This window comes from Epinephelus lanceolatus, chromosome 1, assembly GCF_041903045.1.
Source record: "Epinephelus lanceolatus isolate andai-2023 chromosome 1, ASM4190304v1, whole genome shotgun sequence".
NCBI classification, from domain to species: Eukaryota; Metazoa; Chordata; class Actinopteri; order Perciformes; family Serranidae; genus Epinephelus; species Epinephelus lanceolatus.
The window spans coordinates 15,546,273-15,573,994 of record NC_135734.1 but is presented as its reverse complement, the minus strand read 5'-3'; the positions used below and the strand labels follow the sequence as shown (position 1 = coordinate 15,573,994).

Below are 27,722 nucleotides of genomic sequence, written 5' to 3'. Positions count from 1 at the left end.
CAAACATTGATTAACTGCTTGATAGTGTATATAGTATGAAGCACATATTCCTTTTACATATTTGTGTGTGTATTTATTTTTCTATTTTCATTTTCTATATATATTGTGCTACACATATATATATTGTTGTATAATGCATATATATTTATATACTTTTTTTTGGAATTCCACTATGTGTAAATACAACTTAAATGTAAACCTATACAAATATAATTATAAAACTGTATCATGACCAGATTTTCCTTTAGAGGATCAATTAAGTATTTCAGATTCAATTCATAGTTGTTAACAAATACATTAATAAACACACATTATAGTGTGTTATAACAATGTGTTATAAACCATTCATGGTTATACTGATTATAAATGCTAATGTTACCCAAAATATGGTGTCTTTGACTGATAAGGCAATGCAGTGACTGTGGTTCAACACAAAAGAGTCACTCATGTTTTTTAATGTGTTGGAAGTCAGCGCGCTTTGGCCCCGACTTCCATGAGCATCACGCTGATGAAATATTGACATTATTCCTCATGTATCAACATAAACAGCTTACACTAAACCTCAAAACCTGCACACACACACACACACACACACACACACACACATGAATACACACTAACAGACACATGCAGTAGGCAAGAGTATCTATCTTCACACCACATACTTGAACAGTTTCAGTTCAATGGGCTGTATCGACACTCAAATGATCTAAAGCAGTATGAATGTTGAGTAAACAGACGCTGTAAAGACATATGTGCTGACAGCACCACTTTAGTGCAGCTGAAACAATTCGAGTCATACTTGATTTACTGATGGGTGGGCAATTAATCTGCTAAAATGTTGACAAACGCTTAAAAGACCAAAATTCACTTGTTCCCGCTTCTCAAATATGACTATCTGCTGGTTTTCTTTGTCTTCCACAACAATAAACTGTGTTTCTTTTGGTTTTGGAACATGAGTCAAACAAAACAAGCTGTTTAAACATGTTCACTTGATAACTAAATGGAAATTGTGATGAGCATTTTCCAGAAATTTATGTTTTTCAAAGATCAAATGATCAATTCATGATACCATAAAAACAATTGTTAGTTACAGCCCTAGGCTTCTGTGGCCCGGTATGGCAGAAATTATAAAAAACACCACAAAATATTACCCTTACACCTTATATGCTTCTGCTTTACAGAAGTAGGTTTTTAATCACATTTCTAGATCTCTTTATCGCTGAATTTAAGCTTTTTTTTTTTTTTTACTTTCAACACTGAACTGCAGGTCAGATATCTTATCATTAATGAGACTTCGATGTGCAGCAGGACAGTGCACTGATTACGGGGACTGTCCTTCAACCAGGAACGTCATGTTCAGTCCCCCCTGACATCAACTCTACCTCCTTCCAAAGTGACCTTAAGCAAGACACTGACTGAATCTCATTTCAGGAGAGTGTGTGAGTGCGCAAACTCTCAGCCCACTCACTCTTCTCTGTGTGATGTATCACCGTGTGCCCATCATGCGGAGGGACAGACCGAATCAAAGTGAGCACAGTGTTAAAACTGGAATAGTGGCAGCTTCATCTTTCGTTGCCATGGAAACCACACGCTTGGTATGACTGACCAGTCACGCTGGAATTTGACTAAAATTTTTTTGATTAAAGACTAATTTGCTGATAGCTTTTCATCCACATTCCCCATCAGGCACAGTATTCCTTCACTTTATAGGCAGGTTTATGCCTTTACCTAGCAAAGACTGAGGGAGACGTTGCCTGGAGACGGCAATGATAAATGAGATTCACTTGCTGAATCTCTACCAGCTCCAGGAGTACTGCTCTGTGGTGGACCCTGACCCTCCAAACTCCCTGTGAAGCTATAAACATATTTCTCCTACTTGACGAATCGTACAGCATCACAAACACGGATGGAGAGAAGTCTCCAGGGTTCTGAAATGTTAAAAAATAAAAAATCAATAAAAAATCAAAGGAATCTTTTCCGGTGCACACATCTGCAGCTAAATTCATCAAAAGATTGAGTATACTCATCTTTGAGATATACACACACATGCACTGCAAACACGCACACACGCACACATCTCAGCTGTAGTTGTAGGTGAAGTTATACGAGCTAGGCTCCTTCGGCACGGGGGGCGGGGCCTCTGGGATGGTGATGTTCTCAAGGTCGAGGAGGCGGAGCTTCATCTCCATGCTGATGAGAGTATCCAGGTCACTGCGCGTCAGGTCACTGCCCATCTCTCTGCCCAGCAGCGCACACAGCCCGTCAGTCCAGATGCAGTACTGCCCCGCAAAACATCACACACACACACACAGAGGAACATAAACATTGAGAATGGTGTGTCAATCACAGTAGCTACACTGTGCCATGTGAGGGATATTACCAGATTCAAATCCAGATTCATGTGAATATCAAACATGTAAGAAATTAAATTTGCATGGTTCTGACTGAGGAGCTATCTGTTAATTTTTTGGTGATTACGTAAGTAATACTACATCCAAGCTCTTTAGTTGGAGCAGCATTAACAACTATTCATGGCCACTGGGGGGCAGCACAACAAGCTGAAAACACAACACTGACATATTATCTTCTTATAATGTGGTTATGGCGAACGTTAGCATGTCCTCAGTTTCTGAAAAGTTGGTTCTTTTGCTAACATTCCCACCCTACTACTGCATGTCACTAACTCGGCTTCTTCTCCAGAGCCTTTGTGCTCCACTGTCTCGCAGGTTACCTCGTATCGCAACTACACATGGATCGTGTGACATGATTGTGCTGCTGCAGTGGTCCTGCCTGATGCCTCCTACTTCTACTGTTATTATACACATATGATGATTATTGTCACATACATATATAAATATGTACTTACAACATTGTAGCTATTGTCATTACCGTCTGTCCTGCATCTCTCTCTGTCTCTGTCTCTCTCTCTGTCTCATTGTGTCATACGGATTACTGTTAATTTATTATATTGATCTGTTCTGTACGACATCTATTGCACGTCTGTCTGTCCTGGAAGAGGGATCCCTCCTCAGTTGCTCTTCCTGAGGTTTCTACCATTTTTTCCCCCGTTAAAGTTTTTTTGGGGGGAGTTTTTCCTTATCTGCTGTGAGGGTCCAAAGGACAGAGGGATGTCGTATGCTATAAAGCCCTCTGAGGCAAATTGTGATTTGTGATACTGGGCTTTTTAGATAACATTGAAATTGAAACAGATGCCCATGTACACATGCTGTAGACATGGAGAAACAGATTAAAATTGAGGTGTGTTTCAGGGCCACCTGAGGAATGTCCAATATTCACTATCCTTTTAGCTCTAATTTGGTCTCCACCAAGTACTGAAGGAAATATCCGTCTCTTTAGCTGCTAAGAGCTCCAGTTTAACTACACACAAACTGTCTCTGTCTGCTGTTTGGTTTTGGGTAGGTGATGTGTTGTGGTTTTTTGGACCTTTTTGCTTAAAACAAATGCCTGCTGCCAACAAATTCTCACTTCCAACACATCAAATATCGACGCTTGGTCTGTTGCCCTACAAGCCAAACTATGACACTATAAGTACCCCTCCAGTGTCAGTTCTGGACACTCAGGGTCACTGTGTCAGTTTATGGTCATTGCATGCACTGTGTCTTTTCCAAAGAAACTTCCATTTTCACAGGAAATGTACAGTTTCTGATTGTTAAATGCATATAGTCTCATTTCCACTTGATGCATCACATACTGTTGCTAAAAGGTGCCTTAGTGTGTCTGTATCTAACGCTGAGGGTCACTGACCAAGCGTCGGTTTTTGAAGAGTTGGAAGTGAGACTGTGTCGCTGTTGCAGCAGTAAGCATGGTTGATGAAAGCTGATGAACCAAAACACTAAAAAGAACCAAAATAATGAGCTAAAAGATGCTAAAATGGTCCTTAGAACCTAGGGCAAGTAAGGAGTCGAGTGATATTTCTCTGTGGGCTCCTCACTAAAAGCGACACCTCTCCAATTATACGTATTTGACCCATCGTTCAAATTAGTACTGAATAGTGCGGCTTTAAGTCACTGTTGCTAAACTTACCTCATATTTGTTGGGTGCAACAAAATTGAGTGTCTCATCGGGATCATAGAGGACAGAGAAGGCTAACTCCAGCACCTCCTGAGAGAAGCAAACAGGACAAACAACACACTCAGTGACAGCAAAGACTGAAAGAACAAACATGTGACTAAAATGACAAGACAGAAAGCTTGATGATTACTTTGTTTTGCTTCAGAGCACTTTTTTCTTTCATGTGAGGGCAGTCCTTTCCGGTCACCACCGACTTGATGTCAGAGACGGGGACTAGGAGAACATAAAAGAAACTTAATAACTGAGACGTTTATTTAGGTCAACCTACTGACAGATTCAGTGTGGTCTGCTGATGAATGCCTCATTACGTGTGTAATGAAAAGAGTTGGAAGTTGGAGCTACTTGAAGGAAAAAAAATCTTACTCTTGTCACTGAGTAGCTCAAAAGGCACTTCACCCTGGGGTGACTCATCAAGGTCTCCATAGTGCAGCACTTTGTGATTCAGGGAGAGTCTGCAGAACCAAAACTTCTCTACAAAAGAGGCAGGGAACATAATGCTTAGCTGATAATCAACAGCGGAAGAGCTCCTTCGGTGGAGAAAAAGCAAAGTGATTGTAGTGATACTGTATGTACCTTGCCTTCGGCGGTTCCCCAGCTTGCGGAAACAGCTCCCCTCACAGAGCCGGTTGAGTCGCTGTTGCTTGATGAGCTCTAAGATCTCGGGCTGAATTCTCTCCCGCAGCTCTCTGGAGGTCAAACACAGCATGAGCAACAGGGCCGAACACACACGTGTACAAAACTATACTTATAATTCATTATGATATATATTGACTTCAGACTGACATGATGGGAGGAGACTGGAAGTCGTCCTGACTCATTCTCTCTGACTGCCGCAGACGCAGGATCTCTGAATAGTTGAGGCCTCGAAGTTTATTTTTCAGCTGGTCTAAAGACGACGGCTTCATCGCCAGAGCCCTGGTGATCTGCTCACGGACCACCTGCATGACCTGCTCAGGGTTGAATCACACACATGCATACACGGAATGATTGAAGAATAAAAAAAAAATCAGACTTCCTAAACATTAAAAGGTGATGGGCATGTATGTTTTTCTCATCAGTTGGCAAATCCACCTTTTTCAGATCTACCTGCACTGCTGTTTAGTGAACTGTGAAAACTGTTAAAGTTGTGATTCACAGAGCCATTATTTTCCCATTTAGAAACCCACACTCTGCTGAGAGACATCTTTCCTCATCGAAAGGCATTAATATTTCAAATAAATACTAGATGGTCCCAGGTGTTCTCTAACAATAGATTCCTTGTCCTGTTAAATAGATGTTTGCATGAGCCGTAATTTAACTGTGATCATTCGGACAAAATACTTTCAATTGAAATCGACAGCATTAGGAATATAACTGTTATGCATTATTTAAACCAAAAACCTTTCAGCTGTCTGCGTCAGCGTGCTGCTCACTTACTCACACCACAGCAGAAGAACCTAGAAGCTATAGTAGTTTTAATTGTGTTTAAATATGAAGCCTGACATCGCTCACTCTCATACTGAGCAAACCTCTGTATGAAACGTTGCTCCAGGATTCTTAGTTATGCTATTCATTCATTCATCAATTTATTCAAAACTTCTCTTTTTAAACTCTAACAGTTCTGGGTAGTGTCAGATGTAGCCATTTAATCTATTCCCAAAGTAGAGAGGATTTTATTTTATAACAAGTTCAGTTCTATAAATATCTAATATGTGAGGTCTGGGTAAGGAGGCAGGTACACAATGAACATTGGGTTAAAGAAGGAAATGGGCATTTTAAATAATTTCAAACATCAATCTTAGGCCTGGTTGCCATTCTGCTTATAACGTTAGATTGAGCAATGTCTGACTGAAAATGATGAATGTTATCTATGGCTGCGCAGATGTATCATTCTTGCCATATGGATATGTGCCACATATTCATAGATAGCGGTTATATCACTGTGTCCTGTCCAAAAATGTAAACATTTAATATAGAACATTCATTTACATAATATGGATGTTTGGTTTTTTTATCAGGAAAAAAAATAAGATTACGCTATACACTGACCGAATACTGATGTTCAAATCCAGCACTCGTGCCTGTTCCCTTATATGAAAACGAATGTGTAAAAGACGACGATGAGAGACAGATCAGAAACTGAGAAAAACCTGGCTGTGTACAGACTCAGTGATCACACCCTGGCCATAGAGACCAGCAGATACAGGCAGACCTGGCTGCCTAAAGAAGTCAGGCTGTGTCAGCTTGTCCTCAGAGACAGGTGGAGACAGAGCAACATCTCATGCTACAATGTAGCACATAGGAAGACGTCAGAACAAAGTTGTTCACGAAATGTCAACTTCAAGATTCTGATTCACTCTCTGTTTCTGAATTCACTGCCTTAAAATGTAATTGTGATTTGGCAACACATAAGAAATGTCATGCCAATAAAGCTTATTGAATTGAACTGAATTGAATTGAATAGAATCGAACTGAATTGTATTGTATTGTATTGTATTATATTATATTTCATTGTATTGTATTGTATTGAACTGAACTGAACTGAGCTGAACTGAACTGAATTGAACTGAAAATTGAAATTGAATTATATCGTATTGTATTGAACTGAACTGAGCCGAATTGAATTGAGCTGAACATTAAATTGAATTGTATTGTATTGAGAGCACTCTAATGACCTTATTGAAGTCCTCAGCTGTGGCCCTCATCTCCTTCCAGGTTTTATTGAGCAGCTGAATGCAGACACAGAAGAACTCCTCCCACGCCCGGTCATGAGTGAAGAACATGGGGTGGTAGTCGTTGCAGCCCTCATTAGCTACACAAAAGAAAATATTACAGAAGAAAAAAATGAAAATTAATATGAGGAGCATTTTTCTCACACATACTATCCTGGAGTGTAGTAATTAATCATACCACAACTTCTGACATTTTAAGATTGTCTGTTAACAAATCTACTTACGCAGTTCTCCAACCTGAAGGATCTCGCACAACATCCGAGTGAGTTCGATGGCACAGCGGCCAAAGGGACATTCATGCTTGTCCTCGCGGCTGCTGTTTTCCAGGACAATCTGTCACGAGTGAGAAGACATGTTAGGTGTGGCTGACTTTTCCAGAGATACGTAAACTCGTGCATGAAGCCAATACTAACCCTGATGTACGTGTCCTGGTGAACCTTGGCAAGGTAAAGCATGTTGTCCAAAGCCAACATTCCCGGAGGAGTCTGGGTAAAGTCCATGGCTGGATTCACATGGTTCTGCATTTGAAACAGAAATAATGTGAGCCAGGAGACTATGAAGCAGTTTTATACCGTTTCTATTTAAATCTATTTATACAGCTGTATTACAGAGGAAACTGAGATCTGTGGCGGAGACTCACAGTGAAGCCCAGCATCTTATAGTCCTTGGTGTACATGGCCTTTCTCTTTTCTGTTCCAGTCGGGTCATTTTCTCCATCGAAAGCAATCCTACGCAGCTCAAAAATGATGTCTCTCTGTGTCTGAAACACAGCAAGCCAGCAAGTCTTTAGCTTAGTTTATTTGCACATACACATATAAACTAGAATTACTGCCTCGCGAACAAGTCAAGTTGCAGGAACAGTTTACATCCACATCTGTCCAGACTCTTATGTAGCCATGACAGCTGACAATGCTTCAAATGTTGCTGCATATTCTAAAATGAGCATGTTCTATACACAGCGTCAGTTATTTTTTAATTATTTTGTTAAAATCAGTATGCCATAACAATATCATGTGAATCCCTCGCTCCTCAAAATGCTCCATAAAAACTTCGGCTATGTCCTCCCAGAGGAAAATTTAGCTGCTCACAATAGTCCTTTCTTTGTCTCATCAGAAAAAAATCAGCTACGACTCAGTTTCAGATTACTAAATTCTGATCTGTTTCTCTGAAAAGATTAAATCAGCAGCAGTTCTTTTGCTGTGCTCACATGTTTCAAATCTGAGAACAGATATAATACAGAGTTGAGACTTCAATTTGATCACGGAGATACATTTCTGAAATTGTGCAGGCTCCTTATTAAGCCAATCAAGTTTCCTTCTGGATCTCAAGCGCTGATTGCTTCAGATAAATAAAAATTACTGCAGTGAGAGGGGAAGAAGAGCATTTTAAGATCTTTAATTGGGACTGGGCTGAGACGAGAGGATGGCTGTTTCTCAGGGGCTGAATTTAACAAGTATGACAAAATGGTCAAACTCTCATATTGATGTTGTATTAAGCTCAGTTATGTCTAGGAGAAATAGGCTGGACAAAGAAGAGCTCTTATTTTGAGTTTTCCTTTCATCTAGGCTCGCCTTTTCTTGTTTGAGGCATTGCTTCTAAGCAGCGGAGCTCCTCCGTTACAGTCAAAGCACAGTATCTTGCTAGGACTGCCAAACATGATATACTATTCACATTCACACTCTAATCAAGTGCCATGCTAAAGATGCAAACTTTCCTTGTGTATGTGTCTATCCCTTTGTATCATTCTTTGATCGCTCTCCAATTCCCTCTCTTTTCTAGTCCACTTTTTCCTCTTACGGCAGATCTATCAGAGTGTAAACCCAACTGAGAGGAGGTTATCTAAGGATGCAGATAATCACTGTTTAATTAACCATGTTATTCCAATGACCTGCCAAACTGAAAGTTCTTTATCTAAATTTTTACCTGGTCATTTGGGTCCATTTTGGTCATCATTCGCTCCTCCAAAAGGTTGAAGGTCAGTACCTGCAGCACGTACAGCTGATGCGCCATTTCTGCTTTGATTGGTCGATTTCCTCTGATAACATGCTGGAAAAGAAGAGCACCAAGTTCAGAACAAAGCCTCTATTTCAGCTACAGTTTGTGCACAAAGGGCACATCAAGTCACACAGCACAAAACAAATCTAAATTGTTCTCCACTGAAGGGAAACTAAAGGTGAACATAAAGCTGATAATGCTAATCATCATCATGGACTGATTACACTCCGTGCATAATGCATAATGACAAGGAAAATGATGTGCCGTCATAAAACACACTGTGAGGGCCCAACATGTAACCAGGTCTCATTGACAGAGCACACAATGCTGGAGCTGCTTCAGGATGTTTCCCTGCTCAAGGGAGCAGGAACGCAGCGTCTTTCTCACTCCCATTTGCAGCCACTTCAGTCAGGCACTTTCAGAAGAGTCGGTGCCAAAGGGAATCATTTTCAGAGCAGATTCTTTTCCACTTCATGGATTTCATGCCATATCATATTTGCTGGTTCTCAGTCACAGCTCTCCAAGTGAGTAAATCCTTACACTCTGAACTGGTAGTCCCTGGGATGAAAGATCCAGTCCCCCAGAGATAGGACAGTCTCTCACATAAATACTTAAAAGTTTCTCAATGTTTTAATAATAAGTCGTTTCAAACACAATCTCTGGGAACTGCTCAAAACCTGTGCTCACACCTGGATATTTCACAGCCGTGTGAAGGCTTAATATCCAGTAAAGCAGAGCGTTGTCTCTGGTGTGCAGCTGCAATAGGCAGAAACACTTTCAGACTGTCATGTCAGACTTGATACTCACATTGAGGATGATGGATCGCAGGTGTTTCTGAGCCAAAGTGCTCGCCATTTCCTGATGATGAAGAGATACGTTATTCCAACACACAGGGCACATGAGGGAAGATGCTTTATTACACAGCAGTGACTTTACTCAAGTTCACCTACAGTAAATGAGAATTTCTGAACTACTGAAATGCAGCAGCACTCTGAAGCTACATTTCCATCACAGGTTTGAACCATTTGCCCTTCACATCCTCCGCTGTAAAACATGACAACAATCTGTCAACACAGTCTGTCTGCTGCTGCAGCGAGCTACGGTTCTATCTTTATTTGCATGGATTATGCAGTGGCTTTCCATGACACAGAAAGAGATAGAGAGCGAAGGCTGTGGGGTGGAGAGGACGATATGAGATGCCGAGGGATGTGTACTCACAGTGAGGTGCTGCTCCAACGGGTTAGTATACTCCTCCTACAGGTTGAGGGGAGGGAGGAGGGACGTGGGTGTAACAGTGATGGAAACAAAGAGCGCACACACATGGACAATGAGATACAGGGATACATCACCCGGCAGAGCATGCAACGAAATAAAAACATAAAACAACATAATGTCAAATAAGAATGTCCAGTAGTCACGACATGTAGCTGTTTGTAAAGCCTCACATGGCCCACATGCGGTGTCAGGCCACCACACGTTTCTTGCTTTTGAAAGGATTTTACAAATCCTGGAGCTGTGATATTCTATCAACCCACAGAGGAAGAAGTGATATTTAAACCACCATTTACACATGAATATCACTGTGGTGTCCTGGTAGCTCCCTTAGCAGATATGTTTATCAAGCAGCTTTGATCTGTCAAGGATTTTTGTCACTGTAAAAAAGCCTGTCCAGTGGACTGCTGCTCTACTGCTGCTGCTGCTGCTAGTATTAATGCATGATTTTAAGGATATTTTTCAAGTGAGAAAGAAAAAATTGTGTAAATGTTCATTTTAAAGAGTAACTCTGCTCTAATGTACCTAATTTTACTACTGTTAGTGATCAGTTCAACACACAGTGCCAGCCACATACAGTATGTACTCCATGTCCCTCTGCTGTATTTATCTCAAAAGAACTGACTCAGTTCGCCCTCCAGTGGTCAACAACAGCAGCTGGAGATGAATGCATGTTCAAGGACACCTGTCTGAACATACTGTGCGTCATATGGCCCAAAACAAAAAAGGGAAGTGTTACAACCCACAGTAAAATTAAGGCAAATACTGCCCCTCCTCCTCTCACAATGTCATCTGACCCTCCGCCTTCACACCAACTCTGCTGCATTTTTCATCAGCACTTTCAAAACTGACAGAAGGTTTTCTGAGGACTCAGGGTGTGAAGAACTTCGCGTTCTTAAAGAAGAAATACTCTACTATATGAATATTTTCAATCTCAATTTGCCCTGAAGCACAGATGAGAGACATCACAACAGCACCCTTGTAATTTTGTGAATTTTGGCCAGATTAAAGTGATTACCTCAAGAACATTTCCATTTCGCTCTCCTTAGAGCAGTAACTGTCCAATCCTACATTAGCACGGAGAGCCTGTTAAACTTTCAGAAAATACTAAACGTGTGCATTAAGAACCTGCAAGTCCAACAGGAGATCGTATTTTTAGTTTTTCCAAAGCCAAATCACAAAGGGAAAGATCCAAGTAAGTTTCTGAGCCCGTAAGTCACCACTTCAAGTCACGACTCACGACTTCATAGTGTTCCAGGCAAGTCACGCCAAACTGTCAAAGCAACATGGCGGACCATGTGGGGTTTATGTTTATTTATGATCACTTCTATTGCCAAAGGTGCCGGTTCCTTGGTCATTTGAGCGAAACGGAGGAGGAGAAACTGCGCATAAGGTCACAGATGCTATTATACTTTTTATTTTACGTTATCTGTGTATTGGAAAACGTATTTTGTATTGATTTATTCTTGCACTGGAAACCAACTGTTAGAGCGGCTGCCAATAATGCGTAAATGTTAGGGTTATTTTTGTCTATTTCTCACCGTGTATCACTTGGATCAACACCGCATCAATGGGGCTACTATTGTTGTTTAGAGGAGTAAGATAATTGATTTAGAGGGCTGTATGACGTCAGAAAGCGTAACTGGGAGTACATTGATCTGGTACAAGTTCACGGGTGGTAAGTTACAGGTTTGACTGCCGTTCCAGTGCACTTTCACGGGTAGAAGGTTGTAAAAACACGAGTTACGGGTTGCCTGGAACGTGCCATAAGCTGAATCCATCAAAGATCAACAAAAACTCTGTTTGCTCCTAGGCAAGATGCTAACTAACGTCAGCTAGCTTAGCATGTTAGCAAACAAAGACAGTTGAATATCAACTACAAGTTACTTATGTTTCAACTTTAAGTTAGATGGTACCATTTGAGGCTGTTTGCATGTTAAACAAAAGGAAAAGTGGGACAGTTTAGTTTTGCTAGCAACAGGGTAAAACCTGTATTAGAGAACAAAAGCTACATATGGGGGTCAGAACTAACGTTAGCTTAAAATAAAACATTATGCTGACTCATCCTGCTGTTTAAGAACATTGTTGTTCCAGTGCATGTTTGTGCTTCATGTGAATTGTCAAGATGTAGGGCACCTGACGCTTAAGACCAGAGAGCTTTTCCCTCAATTTTAATGTCCTCTTTACTTAAAGAACTCAGCCGACAAACGATAATGTAAATGTAGCTCTCAAATTCATATTGTTGTACCCTCTTTCTGCTTCTCTCTGATATTTAAGAATTCGTATTCCAGAAATTTGCTATTATTTATTGTGGAATATCTCTCACTGATATTGTTGAAAGCACCATATTGACATGCCAGGTGTAAAAGCCTGACAGGCTCGACAACAGTAACCAAGGAGGTGGGACTTTGCGAAGACAGATACTTAGATATCTTTTAAAATGGGTATTTTTTCCACCTCCATTAAAAAGGTAATTCTGTTCACAAATCTTCGTTTTACAAAATATCTCCGTACACACTGAAAGGCAAAAACAACTCTAAACGCTTGTCGGCGCTAGCTGTCTCCAACATTCTCCCCTTGCCACAAAGGTGGTAAAGTCCATAAGCTAACATTACCTTTTACAAAACGACAACTGGAGAGCTCACCACAGTTAATTCCCATTTGATATGAGGATAAAGGAGTTCACTCAAAGATATGACTGATGCTCTGGATCAAAGAATTGATTTTAAAATACTTCTTATTGTTTTTACATGTTTTAATGGTTTAGCTCCTTCCTATGTTGCTGACATGCAACAGAGTACACACCACTCTCTTTGATCATCAAATAAAGGTCTACTCATTGTACCTACCTAACATCAACTCAGTGCTTTTAGTCATTATAGTCCTACTCTATGGAATTTTCCTCCACATGAACTACGGCCTGCTACGACAGTGTTCTTTTTTAAAAGCAAACAAAAAACACATCTTTTTTTTGCAAGCTTTTTGTTAGGTTTTTAAGTGTATTTGTGTTTTGGGTATTAGCATTACTGTTATTATCTCCCCTTTGTAAGAATAATAATAATAAGAGTACCCTCCTCTCCTATTTTGTTTGTTTTTATAATGTCCTGCTTGTTGTTATATATGTAAATCTTAATTATCTTATGATATTTTATGTTTGTCATGTATGATGTATCTTAAGCACACTGAGTTTACGCTTGTTGTATGAAATGTGCTACAGTATAACTTGACTTGACTATGCAAAATTTTTCCTTCCAATCCTCACTAACAACAGTCCCACTCTCAAAATGGTCCAACTATCTGCTGGTTTGACCAGGTCTGATCCAAAACCCTCGTTTCTGGGGGATTTAAACCGTGGACGCTGAGGTGGACCAAATAACAGTGGGTGCAGCAGATGCCTCCGTTTGTCCATGAAGTGGTGCAGCAATACTAAAGTTTAAGTGTAAAGACCAGGCAGTGCTGACAAATGAAGTGGTAGTCCAGGGTTCTTGTTATTGTTCCTGGCGCACGCCCATGACACACAGCAACAATTACTATGTGCAAATCGAGGATATAACGTCACTATTTCCAAAATGCTCCATTTTAGATTTCCACACGGATAGAAAGCAACTGGAATTTTGAAAAATCTGCACTTTAGAAGGCATTTCAAAATATCTTTGTTTTATTGAGCTAAAACTGTTTGCGTGTGGACGAGAGGCCAAAACATAAAGGAAAAGATACATTTTCAAATATCTGTATCAGTGTAGACATTGTCCTAAAAACAAGGACAATCCAGCATGAGCACCATTAATGTAGCTATTTGTCAAACATATTACTAAAGGCATTTATCTTCTCTGTATCTGCTTTGAACAGACCCCTGTCCTTCTTGTCCTGCATATCCTCAGCTCTCGCTTCATCAACTGTTATTACTAATTTTAGTGTTGCATTTATGTGATACTGAAATCTGAAAAGACATTTTGGGGAATCATTTTGAAAATGTTGTAAATATGGTGTTTAAATTGTACGTCATGACACTTCAGCTGCTAAAACAATATTTTTAATGTTTTATTTATGTGATATTTTACTGTGGTGTAGGTCTTAATTAGCAAGTTTATACTTTATTAAGTTTATATTTTTTTTAATTTTTATTCCTCAGATATTTTCCAGGTCTTGTATAGGACAGCTTTTGAACAGAACAAGGCTTCAAAGTCTTATAAAAATGTGAAAATACATAAGTAGCACATGTAAATCAAATTTCAACATGGAGAACCATAAACACAAACAACACTGACACAGGGCACGTAACCATGTATGAAACAGGATGAAACGCTGCAGCATGCCAGTGCATTGTGTGAGCTGGGACAGAAGTTATCACTGCGGGGTGAGCGGAGCACAGACTAATGAGACATTGTGACAGTGATGAGTAACATATTGGACAGACATCCATTGAAGCACTCGCTCCTTTAGTCTTTGTACATTTGGCTGTGCTACAAAGATATTTCAGAACCAGAATGCATCTGTTCGGGACGTTTCTGTCTGACTCTGTTAAATCAAATGGAACTTAATGTCATATTTTAGTATATTTGGATGTTATATGAATAATTTTTCACGCCATGTTTGTTAAATCCTGCCTACACTGCCAACACTGCCAGGTTTCACTTAATCATCTCTGTGGATTTCTTCACCCTCCACTCTCCATCTTAAGCACACTAGAAATGAGCACTTTTCACTGAATTTAGCCGACAAATGAATCCTTAATTGCCGCACTGTGCTCGGATCCTCTCCCAGCTCTTTGTCTGTTTGGCACAAACAGTCATCTCTCAGTTGGCCTACCTCGCCGAGCTATTCTGAAATAACTGCAGCATAACAAATGTGCAAACTTCAAAGGAAAGCGAGTACTATTTTGAGTGAGAGTGTCATTACAGCAGTGACTGTCAGACAGACAGAATCCTGACAGCTGGCAGACAGACGTCTGATACATGAGATTAGCTTTAGTAAGTAACATAGTGCTGCAAACATCAGGAGCCAGGGTGAGGCAATATCTGCAGCTCTCTGACACCAAAAACATGATGTGACTGTTATGAATCAATGTCAGTCTATTACGCATGAGTGGTTTTTTTTAGAGCGTAATGTGAGGATGGAACATTATTAGTATTCTAGCTATGTCTATCCATTATGCGTATTCAGTCTTTTTCTCTTACACAGCACACAATGCTGCGAGCGCTTGGCACTGACCTGCCGTCTGTCCTCTGGTGCCTTCAGGAAGAGAGCATTGATGAGGGCGATGGCGTAGGTTTGGATCTCCTGGTTTGACCTGAAGGAATATCAACCCGCGTAACAACCAGTTAGAAGCTTCGTGCTCCACAAATCTCCACAGAATTTAAACTACAGACTAACAACTATGCTACACAACAAATTCATCTTACTTTCAAAGCCATCACTACTTATACCTGAAATGGGTGCAGGATTTTTAGAAGCCCCTCTCTTACACCAGCTGTTTTGAATAATTTTATGTTTTTCCTAATTTTATTATGTGACCAGTAAAGCTAAGTAGGATCTTGAAAAATTTAGAAGTCATTGGCAATAGCTTTATTACCATAAAAAGATCAAAACCAACAATGAATGGATCCTACTAACAAATATTGCCTGCTAAAGCTTTTTTCCTCTTTGTTACAGAGCTCCATTGTGATCAAGAAACTATTACAAATCACACTGAAGAGCCACACTCAGCGTACAAATTAACTATTTTCTTTCATCCAACCAAAAATGCATACAAATAAGCCAAGACTTCAAGACGAGGGAACTGGGAATGCAGAAACGATAACACATTCCCACTTTTTAGGACTCTTTCCTGTAGCACTCTATTACCATGGGTATTTATGTTATTTTTAGCGACCCCACATACACCATCCTGCTGTTGTAAATACTCACTGGAGTTCCAAATGTGCATTAATGTGCTGCTGAAAGTAGTCCATAACATATGCACTATTTGCTTCTGATTGAATAACGTTTGTGAAAAGCTTGCAGGACCTGGCTGTTTTAGGAAATTATGTTTATAAAGCGTACATATGGCCTGTTTTTTGAAGCTGGAGTGCAGCACTGCAGTGACTTTTAAGCACTGGCGCACCAGAAGTGGTGTGTTATACATCAGCCAGCCAGACTGAAAGAGGGGAGAGATTAATTCATTTAGTTTACATTAGATTATTTTAATTGTCTTTTTACGTTTGGCCTCATCTGTGTGCGTGATTCTGATGTTTTCCTCTGCTACTATATAAATTGACGGTTTGAAATAAGATAATTAGATTAAAAGAAGTAGGAAAAAAGTAAGGGAGGAGAGACCTCTGGGAGTGGAGAAGCTATAATGGAAAATCCTAAGAGGCGTCCAGGAAAAGTTTCTGGAGTGGATGCTTATCATAAAAAAGAAACTCTGCATTCAGAAGAAGGATTAAAATTAAATAAGGGTGTTTCTAAGGGGTGGGGGGATGCGGCAAGTTCACCTGCAGGGATACATTATTAGCATGAGTCAACACTGTTTGCGTAATTACTCTCATGGCCTGAGGGGGGAGACAAAAGTTCCACACTCCAGCTTTAAGGTCTGCGTCTTCAATAGGTACCAATGGGCTCTGCACTGAAAGTCACACACTAATGCATTGCTGGTTTTGTTTTTCATGGGATCTGTTGGCAATAAGAATAAACTAGAATAACAGCAGCCTTGGTGTTTGACAGGGGTCATCTAAGCATCCTGAATTCACCTTTAGAATAATGCCACCAGCCAAATATGGTGGCATATTTCTAATATTTTATTTCTTAAGTTACCCCATGCTGCTACATTCACTCATCTGCCCCCCCATTTCAGAGTGCAGGACGCCCCTGTGCGTGTGTGTGTGCTCACACTTGCAGGTGCCCGATGAGCTGTCCCACGGTGATCTCCTGTGCCACCCGATGGTACAGGCTGTGGCTGTTGAGAACCATGCTCTCCAGGATCGCTAGAGAGCGCTGCAAGATGGACACATCCACCATCGGCTGGTTCACATAGCCTGCAATCTGAGTGAGCACATAAGACCAAGCAACATGAAGACTGAATCTTTCACATCATCAACAGCACCCTTCTGAGTCAATTCAACAAGAGCTTGTAACCAAAAGTAGAGTTCCCTCTCCTGATGAAAACATGTATCTGTTTCTAAAAGAAAACTAATCCAGTAGAACAGAAAGTTTCCCAGAGTGACTGTCAAGACCACAAAGTTTTGAGAACAAAACTAGTCACACACTGTACACACTGAGGAAGCTTGAAATAATGTGGGGAGTTGCTAGGCAACGCCGCCCACACATTTCCGGCATGTAGGAAGAAAGGTTGATAAAGTAATTAAATAAAAGCATATGAATAAAAAGGAATAAAAAAGGCAGTCCTTGAGATTTTAACCCAGTGTTAATGAGTAGCATGAATTGCTCTTTTGTTGGAGGAGGTACCTGTTTGATGAAGGACAGGGAGATAAGGTCCCAAGACACAATGCCGTGATCCATTAGCTCCAGGAAGGCAGTGAGAGTGAAGGCCAGCATTTCACCAAAGCTGAAGAGTGCAAAGAACAGTCAGAGACACCTTACATCGTCTGACCTTGACCAACTTTAAAGAAATAATAACACATGGATAAAAAAGTAAAAACATCATCGCTGCCAGAAAAACAGAATCTGTCCTCACTGTGTGCCACTTTCAACAAGACGTGCCAGCGTCCCAATGCCCTCCATATTGATGAACTCTGCAGCGAAGGTTGGGTCTGCAGACAGCTTGGCGAGCTCTTTTAGAGCCTCCAGGCGAGCATCGATACCGTGGGACTGGATCCTCTCCAGGAGCTGACGAGCAGCACGAGCCTATCACACAAAAAACATGACTTTTCAAATTTAGTCACCCAACCATTCTCTGAACGATGATTTTAAGGCTATGCCTCAGGTCATTCTTTATAATATCTGTGTCAAAGTATTCTCAAATGGTTGTATTAGCACATCCTGCTAGTCTGTGTATTTCAACACTAATGCATTGTTTCCATATACTTTCAGTGCTAAATAACTATAATGTCAAAGTGCTAACTGTTTAAATATTACAACCTGTTTATATGTTATGAGTTAAAGGGGCAATGTGTAAGATATGGCTAGAATTTTAATTTAAAACATTCAAAAGATCTGCTGAAATGAGCATGTTAACCAGCTAGCCACGGCCAGTCCGGTCTTTTAATACCTTATACCTTTGGAGGCGATAGTGAGTCACTATAGCAACCAGTCTGTCTTTAATCCAATCTATCTCAGCGTTCCCTCTCCTTACCTTGCTAACTTGGTGAGACGATCTCACTGAATGGCCAGTAGTGACCTACTTTGATATCCACAACTATCAGATCACCAGGTATGATCATCATTTAAGCTAACAAAGATCAAAACCAGGCATTATAGCTTAGCTAGTCTCAACCTCTGACCCCAGACAGTCTGTCTAGTCAAATAAGCAAAATGCTTGCTGCACATAGGCATAGTGTGTGTCAGGATCCTACAGTTTTCCTATATATATTCTTCTAAATCCTCACGTCTCATTGCTTAAAAAGTCAGTTTTTCTGTTTAACAGCTTGTAAAAATTTTGTTATCAATTCTTTATTATGTTCTTTCATTTTTGTGTTGTTTTCTAGCCGTCAACTGTACAATGAATTGTTTTCCCTTCTAGTAAAGGTGGGACTTTTATGCACACTGTCTCTATAGGGTTGGGCAATTGAACGAATATATCGCTTATCTGGTATTGGCTGAGTACGTTGCTGCTGCACTTTGGGGTTTTTTGGGGCATCATTTTATTTTGCTAATTTAACAGTATGCCTCTAAAGAACAAGTGAGAGCTGCTGCAGAGCTTCAACTCAACGGGGTTAATGAAGCCTGTATGATATAAATTTTACCTGCCTTTGTCCAAAAATGTTGTTTTGTGTTTAGATGACTGTGAAATGGCCAGCAAGAGAACTTCAAAGTGAAACATTAAAGCCTCTATAGAACTGATGGGTATCTAGGCTTGAAGAAATGCACAACTGCTTGGAGCATGATAAGACAAAGCTGAACCAGATCCAGGCAAGTTGAAGTAAATCCAAATTATTCCTTAAAAAACAGCCTGGTGCACAGTGCACTGGGTAGCACTTTGTTTTGGTGGTGGAGGCGTGAGGTGCACCCACAGTTCACTTGGGAGGAAGGGTAGGATTAGGAAGAATATATTATCATACATTATTACTGAGTGTGTTGGAGGCTGCTATCAACCACAGCAAATCACATCAGCCCCCTTTCATCCTTTTAAAAGCAGTGTTCTCCCACCACCATGCACTGACAGTCAGGCTATGGAGTACAGACAAGCGTGTCTTGCAAGACACAAAAAGTTTGCCTACACAGAGGTAGGCTTTGGTTTGGTCCATGTGTAGAGACCTTTTCAAGGCACTACAAAATAAGAATTAGAAGACTGAGCAAGGAGCAACAATACACACCAGTTACTCATTGTACAAATAGCTCACTGTGTCTCACTTTAAGGAAAATTCAGTTTCAAAACTTCCTAATAAAGACACAACTGAACAGGAATAAACAAAACTGACTCACAGGTGAAATGGCTAAGCGAAGGATGGTCCCGTTCTTGATTTCACCGCGGCTCTGTAAGATTAAAAAGAAGATTATTTCTATATGTTCAAACAGTTATTTACAAAGTCATCATCCCAAGCTTAGGAAGGACACGCTGAAGCTCACCTGCTCAGTGATATAAAGCTGAGGCCCATCAGCATAGCGCAGAGCAAACTGCTCAGAGCCTGATAAAGACCAGCTGAGGGTGAGGACAGAGAGATGAAGATAAAATCATTAGATCAAGTGTTAGATACCAACCAAAGTAATGGGACATGAGGTGAACTTGTTGAATGTTTAATGCAGCATACTCCGGTATGCATGAACCAAATGTTGTTAAAGTTCGACTGCTCCCTCCAGCAGTTGTATTTATACGAGTGGCAAAACTGAGAGATTGTGGAGGAGAATTATTCAGTGGGTGTGAACAGTAAAGTGCAAAGAATTCTCTGTTTCAAATGGGAAAAGGAGGCAGTGGGTTGATGCAGCCAAGAGGTGGATGGTGAGATAAAATTTGAAATATTCATCACTTTAAGTACACGACTAAAGAGCAGGCACCAAACACTGAGACGACAGTAGCCCCGTTTTAGATAGGAATTGTGCAAATTTGCAGGAAGGCCGATCAGTCTTCTTTCAGCATTGGCAGTATAAAAACAAAATCAGGGAGTGCAGCAAAATACTTTTGTTTATACAGAATGCGCATTTTCGGGGTAATGGGGGGCGTGAGCAAGTAGCAAACGTGTCAGTGTGTGATGTAACAGTGACGTGGGAGGGAAGCCACGGCTAGTCAGGCGGCGATTCTCTCATAAGTTGGCCCGTTCTTCACCGCCCCCGTCATCTGATGGTTAATGGTCTCTTTGTTTGCGAGGACAAGGAGGGCGCGCAATTCCTTGTCTCCTCAGTTGCTCATCTTTACAGTGTCTGTCAGGTTTGCGTTTCCCTCTTGCTACTAGCTGCTCACTAATTCCTGCTATCAGTTGTTTCCTGTTTATCCGCCGCACGTGCGGTGTCATCAACAGCTCCTCCCACAAGTCATCAACAGCCCCTCCTGTTGCGGAAGGCCGCCTCGGTCTGTTTAAACTAAAAGGATTCTGCCAATATGACTACCCTACGAGGCAGAAAATTTGGCACCTCGGATCAACTCGCCAATCCGGCTCTGTGTGTCTAAACTCTCGCAGCTTGCCGGCAAAACGGCCCAACATTCGCAGAAAATCTGGCAGTGTAAAAGGGGCTAGTGAAGCACAAATCGCATGTTGAGACACAAGACGACAAGATGACAGATGAAAGAAACAATGGTCAGATCTTATCTGTGTGTGTGAACCACTGAAATGCTGTGATACAACTAGTGTCTACACAACTGCAACGACCGTGACAGGACTGAGCTTATTTTAGTCTTATATCATAGATGTACAAACATTTAATTAGTTGGTAATCAAACAGATAGCCAGAAATGATAAAAAACCATTACAGAAATATCAAAAAGTGCAGCAGAATGCTTACCCATCACATACTTCCCGTATTATTGAGGACAATGGTCTTTTCTGCAAACAGACAAAATGACAACATTGCAACAATGACAGCTTGTGGGGGAGCACATACTCTTAAAAAGCAAAATTACATTTCCTAAATCTATTAATCAAGACAGGTTATTGATTATAATAACCTTTAAGGTACCTGTATTCTGCATAACTAAAAACATCTCAGATAACTCATGCCTTTCACTAACAAATCAAATTAAAACATAATATTCCCATTCAGTAATCTCATCACTTTCTAAAACCACTAACAGCTAGCGGAAGTATAATTATTAGATTACGGTGAGTACTGTAATTGTTGTGGTGTCTCGTGTGGTGTGTTTGCTGCTCTGTTTGTTGTTTCATGTCTACCTGCCCAGGGACAACACATGCTAATTAGCTGCTAGCTAACTCTGGTGCTTTACTTTTAATTATGTCCTTCCAAAAATAAACAATAAGATAAAATAAGGCAAACTGGAACTTAATGCCATGTTTATGCAAGTACAGACCTGGTCCATCTCTATAAGCTGAGCATTAGCACCAGGCCATTCAATAGCCACCTTCACAATGTCGGCTGGGGGCGGCATGGCTGTGTTGTCGCAGCACCCTGCAGAAGAAAAAAGAATTTAATCTCTAGTATGACTTCAGTTATTGGACAGGATGTAGGTTGATAACACCAGCTGTTAAAACACTTTCCACTTCCTTTGAACGTTAAATTACATTTGAATGTGACACAAACGCCATTAAAATGATAAACAATGAATCATGTTCGACAGCTCACCTCTTCAGAACGTAACATAAGTACTACTTCACTGTCGTAACTCAGAGCTTTCCTTATTCTGCACTCCTACAGTGTGTCAAAATGTTTGGACTCAAGCAGAGCAAAAACATTTTTGGTTTTCAGTCTGATGTTTGATTAACTTGAGAGCAATATGAACTAAAGGTTATACATCACCTAATGGAGAAGTGTTGAGGGGGTCAATCACTCTCACAGCTCTGCAGTAGAAACCACTGAGTCAGCTCCCCTGCGAACACACAAACCCACACAGCGGTCGTGTCAGTGCGAAACCTTGTTTTCCTTCAAGCCCAAAAGCTCAGCTCGCTCCATCCCTGCATTTTCTCTCCTCTGAACTGAATCTGTCAGTGAGCAGATCAATAAGCATGACTGTTTTACAAAACCACCCACTCACTCACACACACACACACACACACACACACACACACACACACCCACACACATCTTGCCTGGGTTGAGCCTTCTGCCTACTGGGCTCTGGGTTTGCTGTGCTTCGTTGCCCTTGACTTGTTATTATTATTTCCAATAAATATGCCAAATATCATTTGTGCTTCACATTGCTTCACCAACTTTTTTTTGACGTTTTACTCTGAAGCATCTGACTAAAATGGCTTTGTTCCAAACACTGTGGTATCATGCAGGTTAAAGAAGAAAAAGCACAATGTAATATGCGACACCTCTCTTTCATGGTGGGACGAATAGAGTCTGACTTCAATGGTCCATTGAAGGCTTAGCTCCAATTGTAGTAAAGAAATTGCAGTGCTGAAATACCAGTGACTAACCTTATTTAAGAATATTTTGCTCACAATTCTTTAAAGCCAGGTTTAAAGTATATTGCTACATTGGCATTGGTTTTTGAAACTCTCATACTGTATATGTAGCTATCAGCCTCAAAACCCCAGTATCAGTCGAGCTCTAGAAGTATGTGAAAGAAAACACCAAGAATATCACTCTTTGTTATTGTAGTGCTTTAAAAAACGGAGTCCACAGATTTATCAGGGTCCCCTGACTCTCTTCCCATTTTGCATTGGAGCAATGAATAAATAAATTCACAAATAAATCATACGTACAGCAGCATGCCCCAAAAGCTGTGCAGAAATAGCTGCAACATAGAACAAAATGAAATATAACTGTCTGGCCATCTGCTCTAAAATCACATTTTATTTCTAACTCTCATGTAGATCACATATTAATTCAGTCTTTACAGCTGTTCAATTTACATCATTGCAAAAGCACAGTATTATTTACCCAGAAACATTCTCTGATTCTTTTATTAGCCACATTACCTCACATTTTATTGGTGAACCGATGCCTGTTACACTTGCTTCATTATTTGTTCTGAAATACAACAGTAAAAGGCAAACAGCAGCCGGTCTTTGGCAACAAAAGGAGATTTCTCTCTCTCTGCTCGGACATGAAGTGAGCATGAAAAGCTGTCTGATGGATTCTGCTGGTGACTGAAAGTCAGCGGTAAAGAAAGAGACACTGCTGTTCTGCAAATGGCTCTATGCATTCAAGGTGCTGTTTGTTTGAAAAGCAATCTTCATAATCACCAAATTGTTAGTTGTGAAAACAACCCTCAGCCTGCCTGAATAAACAACCGTCTTCTTGAGAGGTTTACCAGTGTTGTAGTACATTTCCAGCACTGCAGCGCAAGCCTTTGTTTGTCTGATTCTATAAATATGTTCACCTGTCAGCGTGCGCCAAAAAAATCACTGACGTCTGACACTGTCGTCCTCTGATCATTCGTGAAATAAAGAGCATTCCGCCCTCAAACATAAGTTTCTTCTTTTGAAACTCGGTTGTCAGCACATCGTTGCAGAGCAGCTGCCGGGTCCTCATGAGGAAGACATCTCAAAGTTGGAATAAAAATTTAAACTCTGGTACTATAAATAATAAGCATGCCTGAATCCTTTCATCTTGGTAACTTTGAACCAGGGGATCGTCACTTTGCGTTCTCCACATAATTTGTCACAAATTAGAGAGATCAACAGACTGAGATGGGGCGATGTATATGCGATTAACATCAACAACAACAAATTAAGTTGAACTCTGCAAATGATACCGAGTGAAAACTGCCAATTAAATTCAGATTCCAAGCAGCCATCTGATGGAGAAACCGCACCGCCTCCGCATCTTTAAGCAGACTGCCCATTACATCACATAATGTGTGATCTCTCAGCCCTTTCTGAAAGGTTTGTTCTTGTACTTAAAAAACACATGGGAAATGTTTTCCACAAGTTCTTATGCTAATCTAAATAATTCAGCACTGACATTTGGCTAAAGCTTTGAATGATGTTATGCAGTGTTAGAGCTGTTATAGTTGTTATCTATGCAGCAAAGCCGTGTTCCTTTGTGCCCATATTATTATGCAGCATGTAGGACTATTGATATTCATGATTTATCATCCATCAGTAACATCACATTACATTTTAATACGATGAATAATGACTAATACAACTAATAGTGATAATGAATAATGAAACACTATGACAAACTAATTAACCGTTTGATTCTTATTTTACAGTTTAATCACTTTAATTTATCAGTCAAATGATCTACCCTAATTGCTTAAATGATAGGCTTTTTTATATGATAGTATTTTGTTTTACACTGTAATAATCCTAGTTTATCAATCAAATTATTTTCCCAGATTGGAAATTTTTAATAGCTTTTATTATTTTTAATATGGTATTGCCTTTTCTGTTAGGAAAACCATCATTGGGTCTCTCGAGTATAAATAAAGGTTGAAAAAATCATCGAATGATTACTCCATTCATTTTTTAGAAAATAAACGAGAGTGCAGCTAAAAATAAAAGTTCTGGTCTGATTTCCCAACATTACCATTCAGTCGAATGTAACCACTATTAAGTAGACAATGCACTTGTGTTTTTCACGTAATGTTCCTATTAACATTAACAATGGCTCTGAACTTTGTCGTTATGCGCCACTGTTTTCTCACAAGTGCCCCATCGGTACTGCCCCATGTGGGACTAACTTGGGCAAATGAGTTGCTGGATTTAGTTGTCCTGTGCAATCTGACAATACTAAATTTGAATTTTTTAAACCACATTGCCATATCTAGGTATTCACTTTGTTTTACAAAACAGGAAAGCAATGTTTAAGTCAAGCCCGATTTTGCCTTACACAGAAGAGTGATCCCAGCAGTAACTTCCACACAGTGAGGCATACAGCTTATCAATTAAACACTGGTATCAGATTGGTCCTCAGTATTGGTCGGTGCTGCCCAGGTATCAGTATCAGGATCAAAAAAGTCAGATCAGAGCATTTCTACCACCAACTATGATTTCCTTTGTCCAGGAAAACAGACTCTGATAACATATCACAGACCTTGTTACACATTCTGATGGTCATTATTGGTTATCTCCATATTCACCTGAATGAGGCCTTTCATCCTCAAAGCGAAGCCTTAGTTTCAGGCACTTCTCTATACTTTCCACACCTTTCACTCAGTTTGTACATGAACCCACTCACTGCAGTCCTAACACCCTTGACTTGATTCTATTACTCGGGATAGAAATTTCTGCTCTGACTGTCTGTCCTGTCACATTCATGCTGTCAGATCTTTTTCTTATCAAATCCAAAGCGACACTAGCCCGTCTTTGTAATGTTGCCGCTGATGTATTTACCACTCGCCACATTGGTCCGTCAACTTTAACTGCAGCCTTCTTTGTGAGTGATTGCCTGTGGTCCCATCTCTGTTCACCGCAGAGACTGGACCTGTCCAAACCAGTGCCACTGACTTAAACACAGCTCTTTCTTGTCTCTTGACAGTCAGAGGTCTCAACTCTGAATTAATGATAGCATACCTACTTTTAATCAGGCCTGCAGGAGACTGGAATACAAATGGCCTAAATCAAAATTTGAAGTTGACTACCTCTTTTGGCACCATTTCTCTTGCTTGATCAGTAACAATTAACACAATCCTAGAATCATTTTTGAAATGGTAGCCAGATGAACCCAAAAGCAGCTGTCTGTTAGCTGCTCACCCTTTAGGACTCTCCAGATTCTTCTGCAGAACTTGTAGTAAAATATTCATATGTTGAACCCTGATAGATCCTGTTCTTACAAATTGTGACTATCTCAGGCATCCTGGGACATTTCTGTCCCTCCTAGCTATCAGTGCCCCATTCCTGATTTTTGGATCTCAATCTTCCAGCCTCTCCTCTACTGTGTGTCTCTCTCCCTCTGTGTTAATGGTAAGCTGTCATATGCTATATCGACTGTAAAGCCACTTAAGACACATTTGTGATATTGAGCTATATAAATAAAATTGACTTGACCCAGTAGTGCAAGTGGGCCACTGAACTGACACAGCTGCAGTTACTGATATGAATGATACCTGTGCCTCTCCTGCTGTGACATATTTATTTGGTGTCTCAGCTAAGGACAGCACAGAGAGGGAACTGCTTTCTATCATGACTACTGTTTCCTTTTTTTCCTACAGCCGCGTCATCTCACTGGTGTATGACTGGTGCTGGGCTGCTGTACTGGGAGCTTTTAACTGAGACCTCTTGGCAGCAGTTCTTTGGCTGCACGCGCTGCGGTGGTAGCATAGCAACAACTGCGAAGGAGCTCGAGCCTGAAAAGAAATCCCACAGTGTGGTCTGAGCCTCGTTTCTAAAGGCTAAACTTCTTCTCCTGTCCCCCACCAGCTACTTCTCACCGCGACCCGGATGTTTCTGACGCCATTTTACTGTTCTTATAATGTGGTAAGGGGGCTCCTTCTGTCTGGGCTGCTTCAAATAAAACACTCACACATGTCGCGAGGCTGTGAAGCGCCTAACTTTTGTGATAGCTAACAGTTAGCTAGTTTAATATGCGGAGTGGCGCCCCCTCTGGTGATACGACGCTTATTGTGAGAGGAGAAAAACAGCTTCAGCATTTTCCTTCATCCCATTGTCATAGAAAGATAATTAAATTAAAACATATTTAACGTTACAGTATTTTGCATAAAGCGCGATAACAGTCTTGAATATTAGGAGATGGTTGGTTGGCACGTTAGCTATCGTCTCGGACGTTTTAGCAGCCACTGTTAATTTCATCGATACACACTTCATGTATCATAAACTTAATTAAAAAATGTTTAAGGCCTGATTTTATATGATTTATCAGCCTGGGCTGGTGCTATGATAACCACAGGGAGCTCACACACTGGTGCAGCAACGGCTCCAATTTGCACCCTTGTGATATTTAGCGAAATCAATCACAACTCGCGATAATGTCGGCACGTTATATTAAACAGCTGCTAACATAGACAACACTACCTCCTGTTATTCCCTGAGTCAAAGTAACAGTAAATGTAAACTCACTCGCTATTACAGTCAGTACCAGTGTTATTCCTCAAAAGGCGGCTAACGTGATTCAGTCATCCAGCCAGTCTCTGCCTGCTCCTCCATTGCAGTCATGATGCAGCCCGACTCCCGGCGGCGGTTCGGGTACTGTCCTGATGGATCTACTTTATAAACGGCTCTATGATTTTATTAAAGCCTACAAAGCAGATAACATCGAGACTCAATGTTACTCACCCTGTGACTGGGCCATCGATGATGCTCTCAGTATCCCTCTCTCCCTCGCTCCTGTGAGATACTTTTGGAAAGGAGACACTATTCCACGCCTTGTAGGCGGGACACAGTGTAAATGTCACCGTCTGCTAATGAGACAGGCCCTTCATCTCATCATTACTGCACACTGACATCTTCCTCTAATGCAGACAGGTAAGTTACT

At 40.6% G+C, this 27,722-nt stretch overlaps 1 protein-coding gene across 6 annotated transcripts; it reads right to left on the bottom strand.

Annotated features, from left to right (window-relative positions):
- Window positions 1-72: 72 nt before the first annotated feature.
- Window positions 73-27,613, bottom strand: elmo2 (engulfment and cell motility 2). Of its 6 annotated transcripts, none has more exons than XM_033626767.2 (23): window positions 27,524-27,613; window positions 22,134-22,203; window positions 21,688-21,785; window positions 21,165-21,205; window positions 19,797-19,869; window positions 19,653-19,703; window positions 17,746-17,915; window positions 17,517-17,616; window positions 16,942-17,093; window positions 15,285-15,363; window positions 10,020-10,055; window positions 9,609-9,659; window positions 8,730-8,852; window positions 7,447-7,566; window positions 7,220-7,324; window positions 7,031-7,139; window positions 6,750-6,886; window positions 4,879-5,042; window positions 4,669-4,781; window positions 4,459-4,566; window positions 4,226-4,308; window positions 4,048-4,125; window positions 73-2,282 (listed from the first exon to the last, which is right to left on the bottom strand). In XM_033626767.2, exons 3-23 carry the CDS (start codon window positions 21,763-21,765, stop codon window positions 2,082-2,084), a joined length of 2,172 nt encoding a protein of 723 aa, XP_033482658.1. In that variant the 5' UTR covers window positions 21,766-21,785; window positions 22,134-22,203; window positions 27,524-27,613; the 3' UTR covers window positions 73-2,081. The 6 variants fall into 6 exon arrangements, with proteins under 6 accessions (XP_033482658.1, XP_033482660.1, XP_033482659.1 ...); XM_033626769.2 differs by having other exon boundaries at window positions 16,948-17,093; XM_033626768.2 differs by having other exon boundaries at window positions 27,308-27,532.
- Window positions 27,614-27,722: the final 109 nt, after the last annotated feature.

Excerpts from the sequence above, each read along its gene's own strand:
- elmo2 (XM_033626767.2), bottom strand. The coding sequence starts at position 21,765 with ATGCCGCCCCCAGCCGACATTGTGAAGGTGGCTATTGAATGGCCTGGT. Across the intron at positions 8,853-9,608 it reads TGCGATCCATCATCCTCAAT|CATGTTATCAGAGGAAATCG; the intron begins GTGAGTATCAAG and ends CTTCTTTTCCAG. Across the intron at positions 7,567-8,729 it reads AAATGGACCCAAATGACCAG|ACACAGAGAGACATCATTTT; the intron begins GTAAAAATTTAG and ends GCTGTGTTTCAG.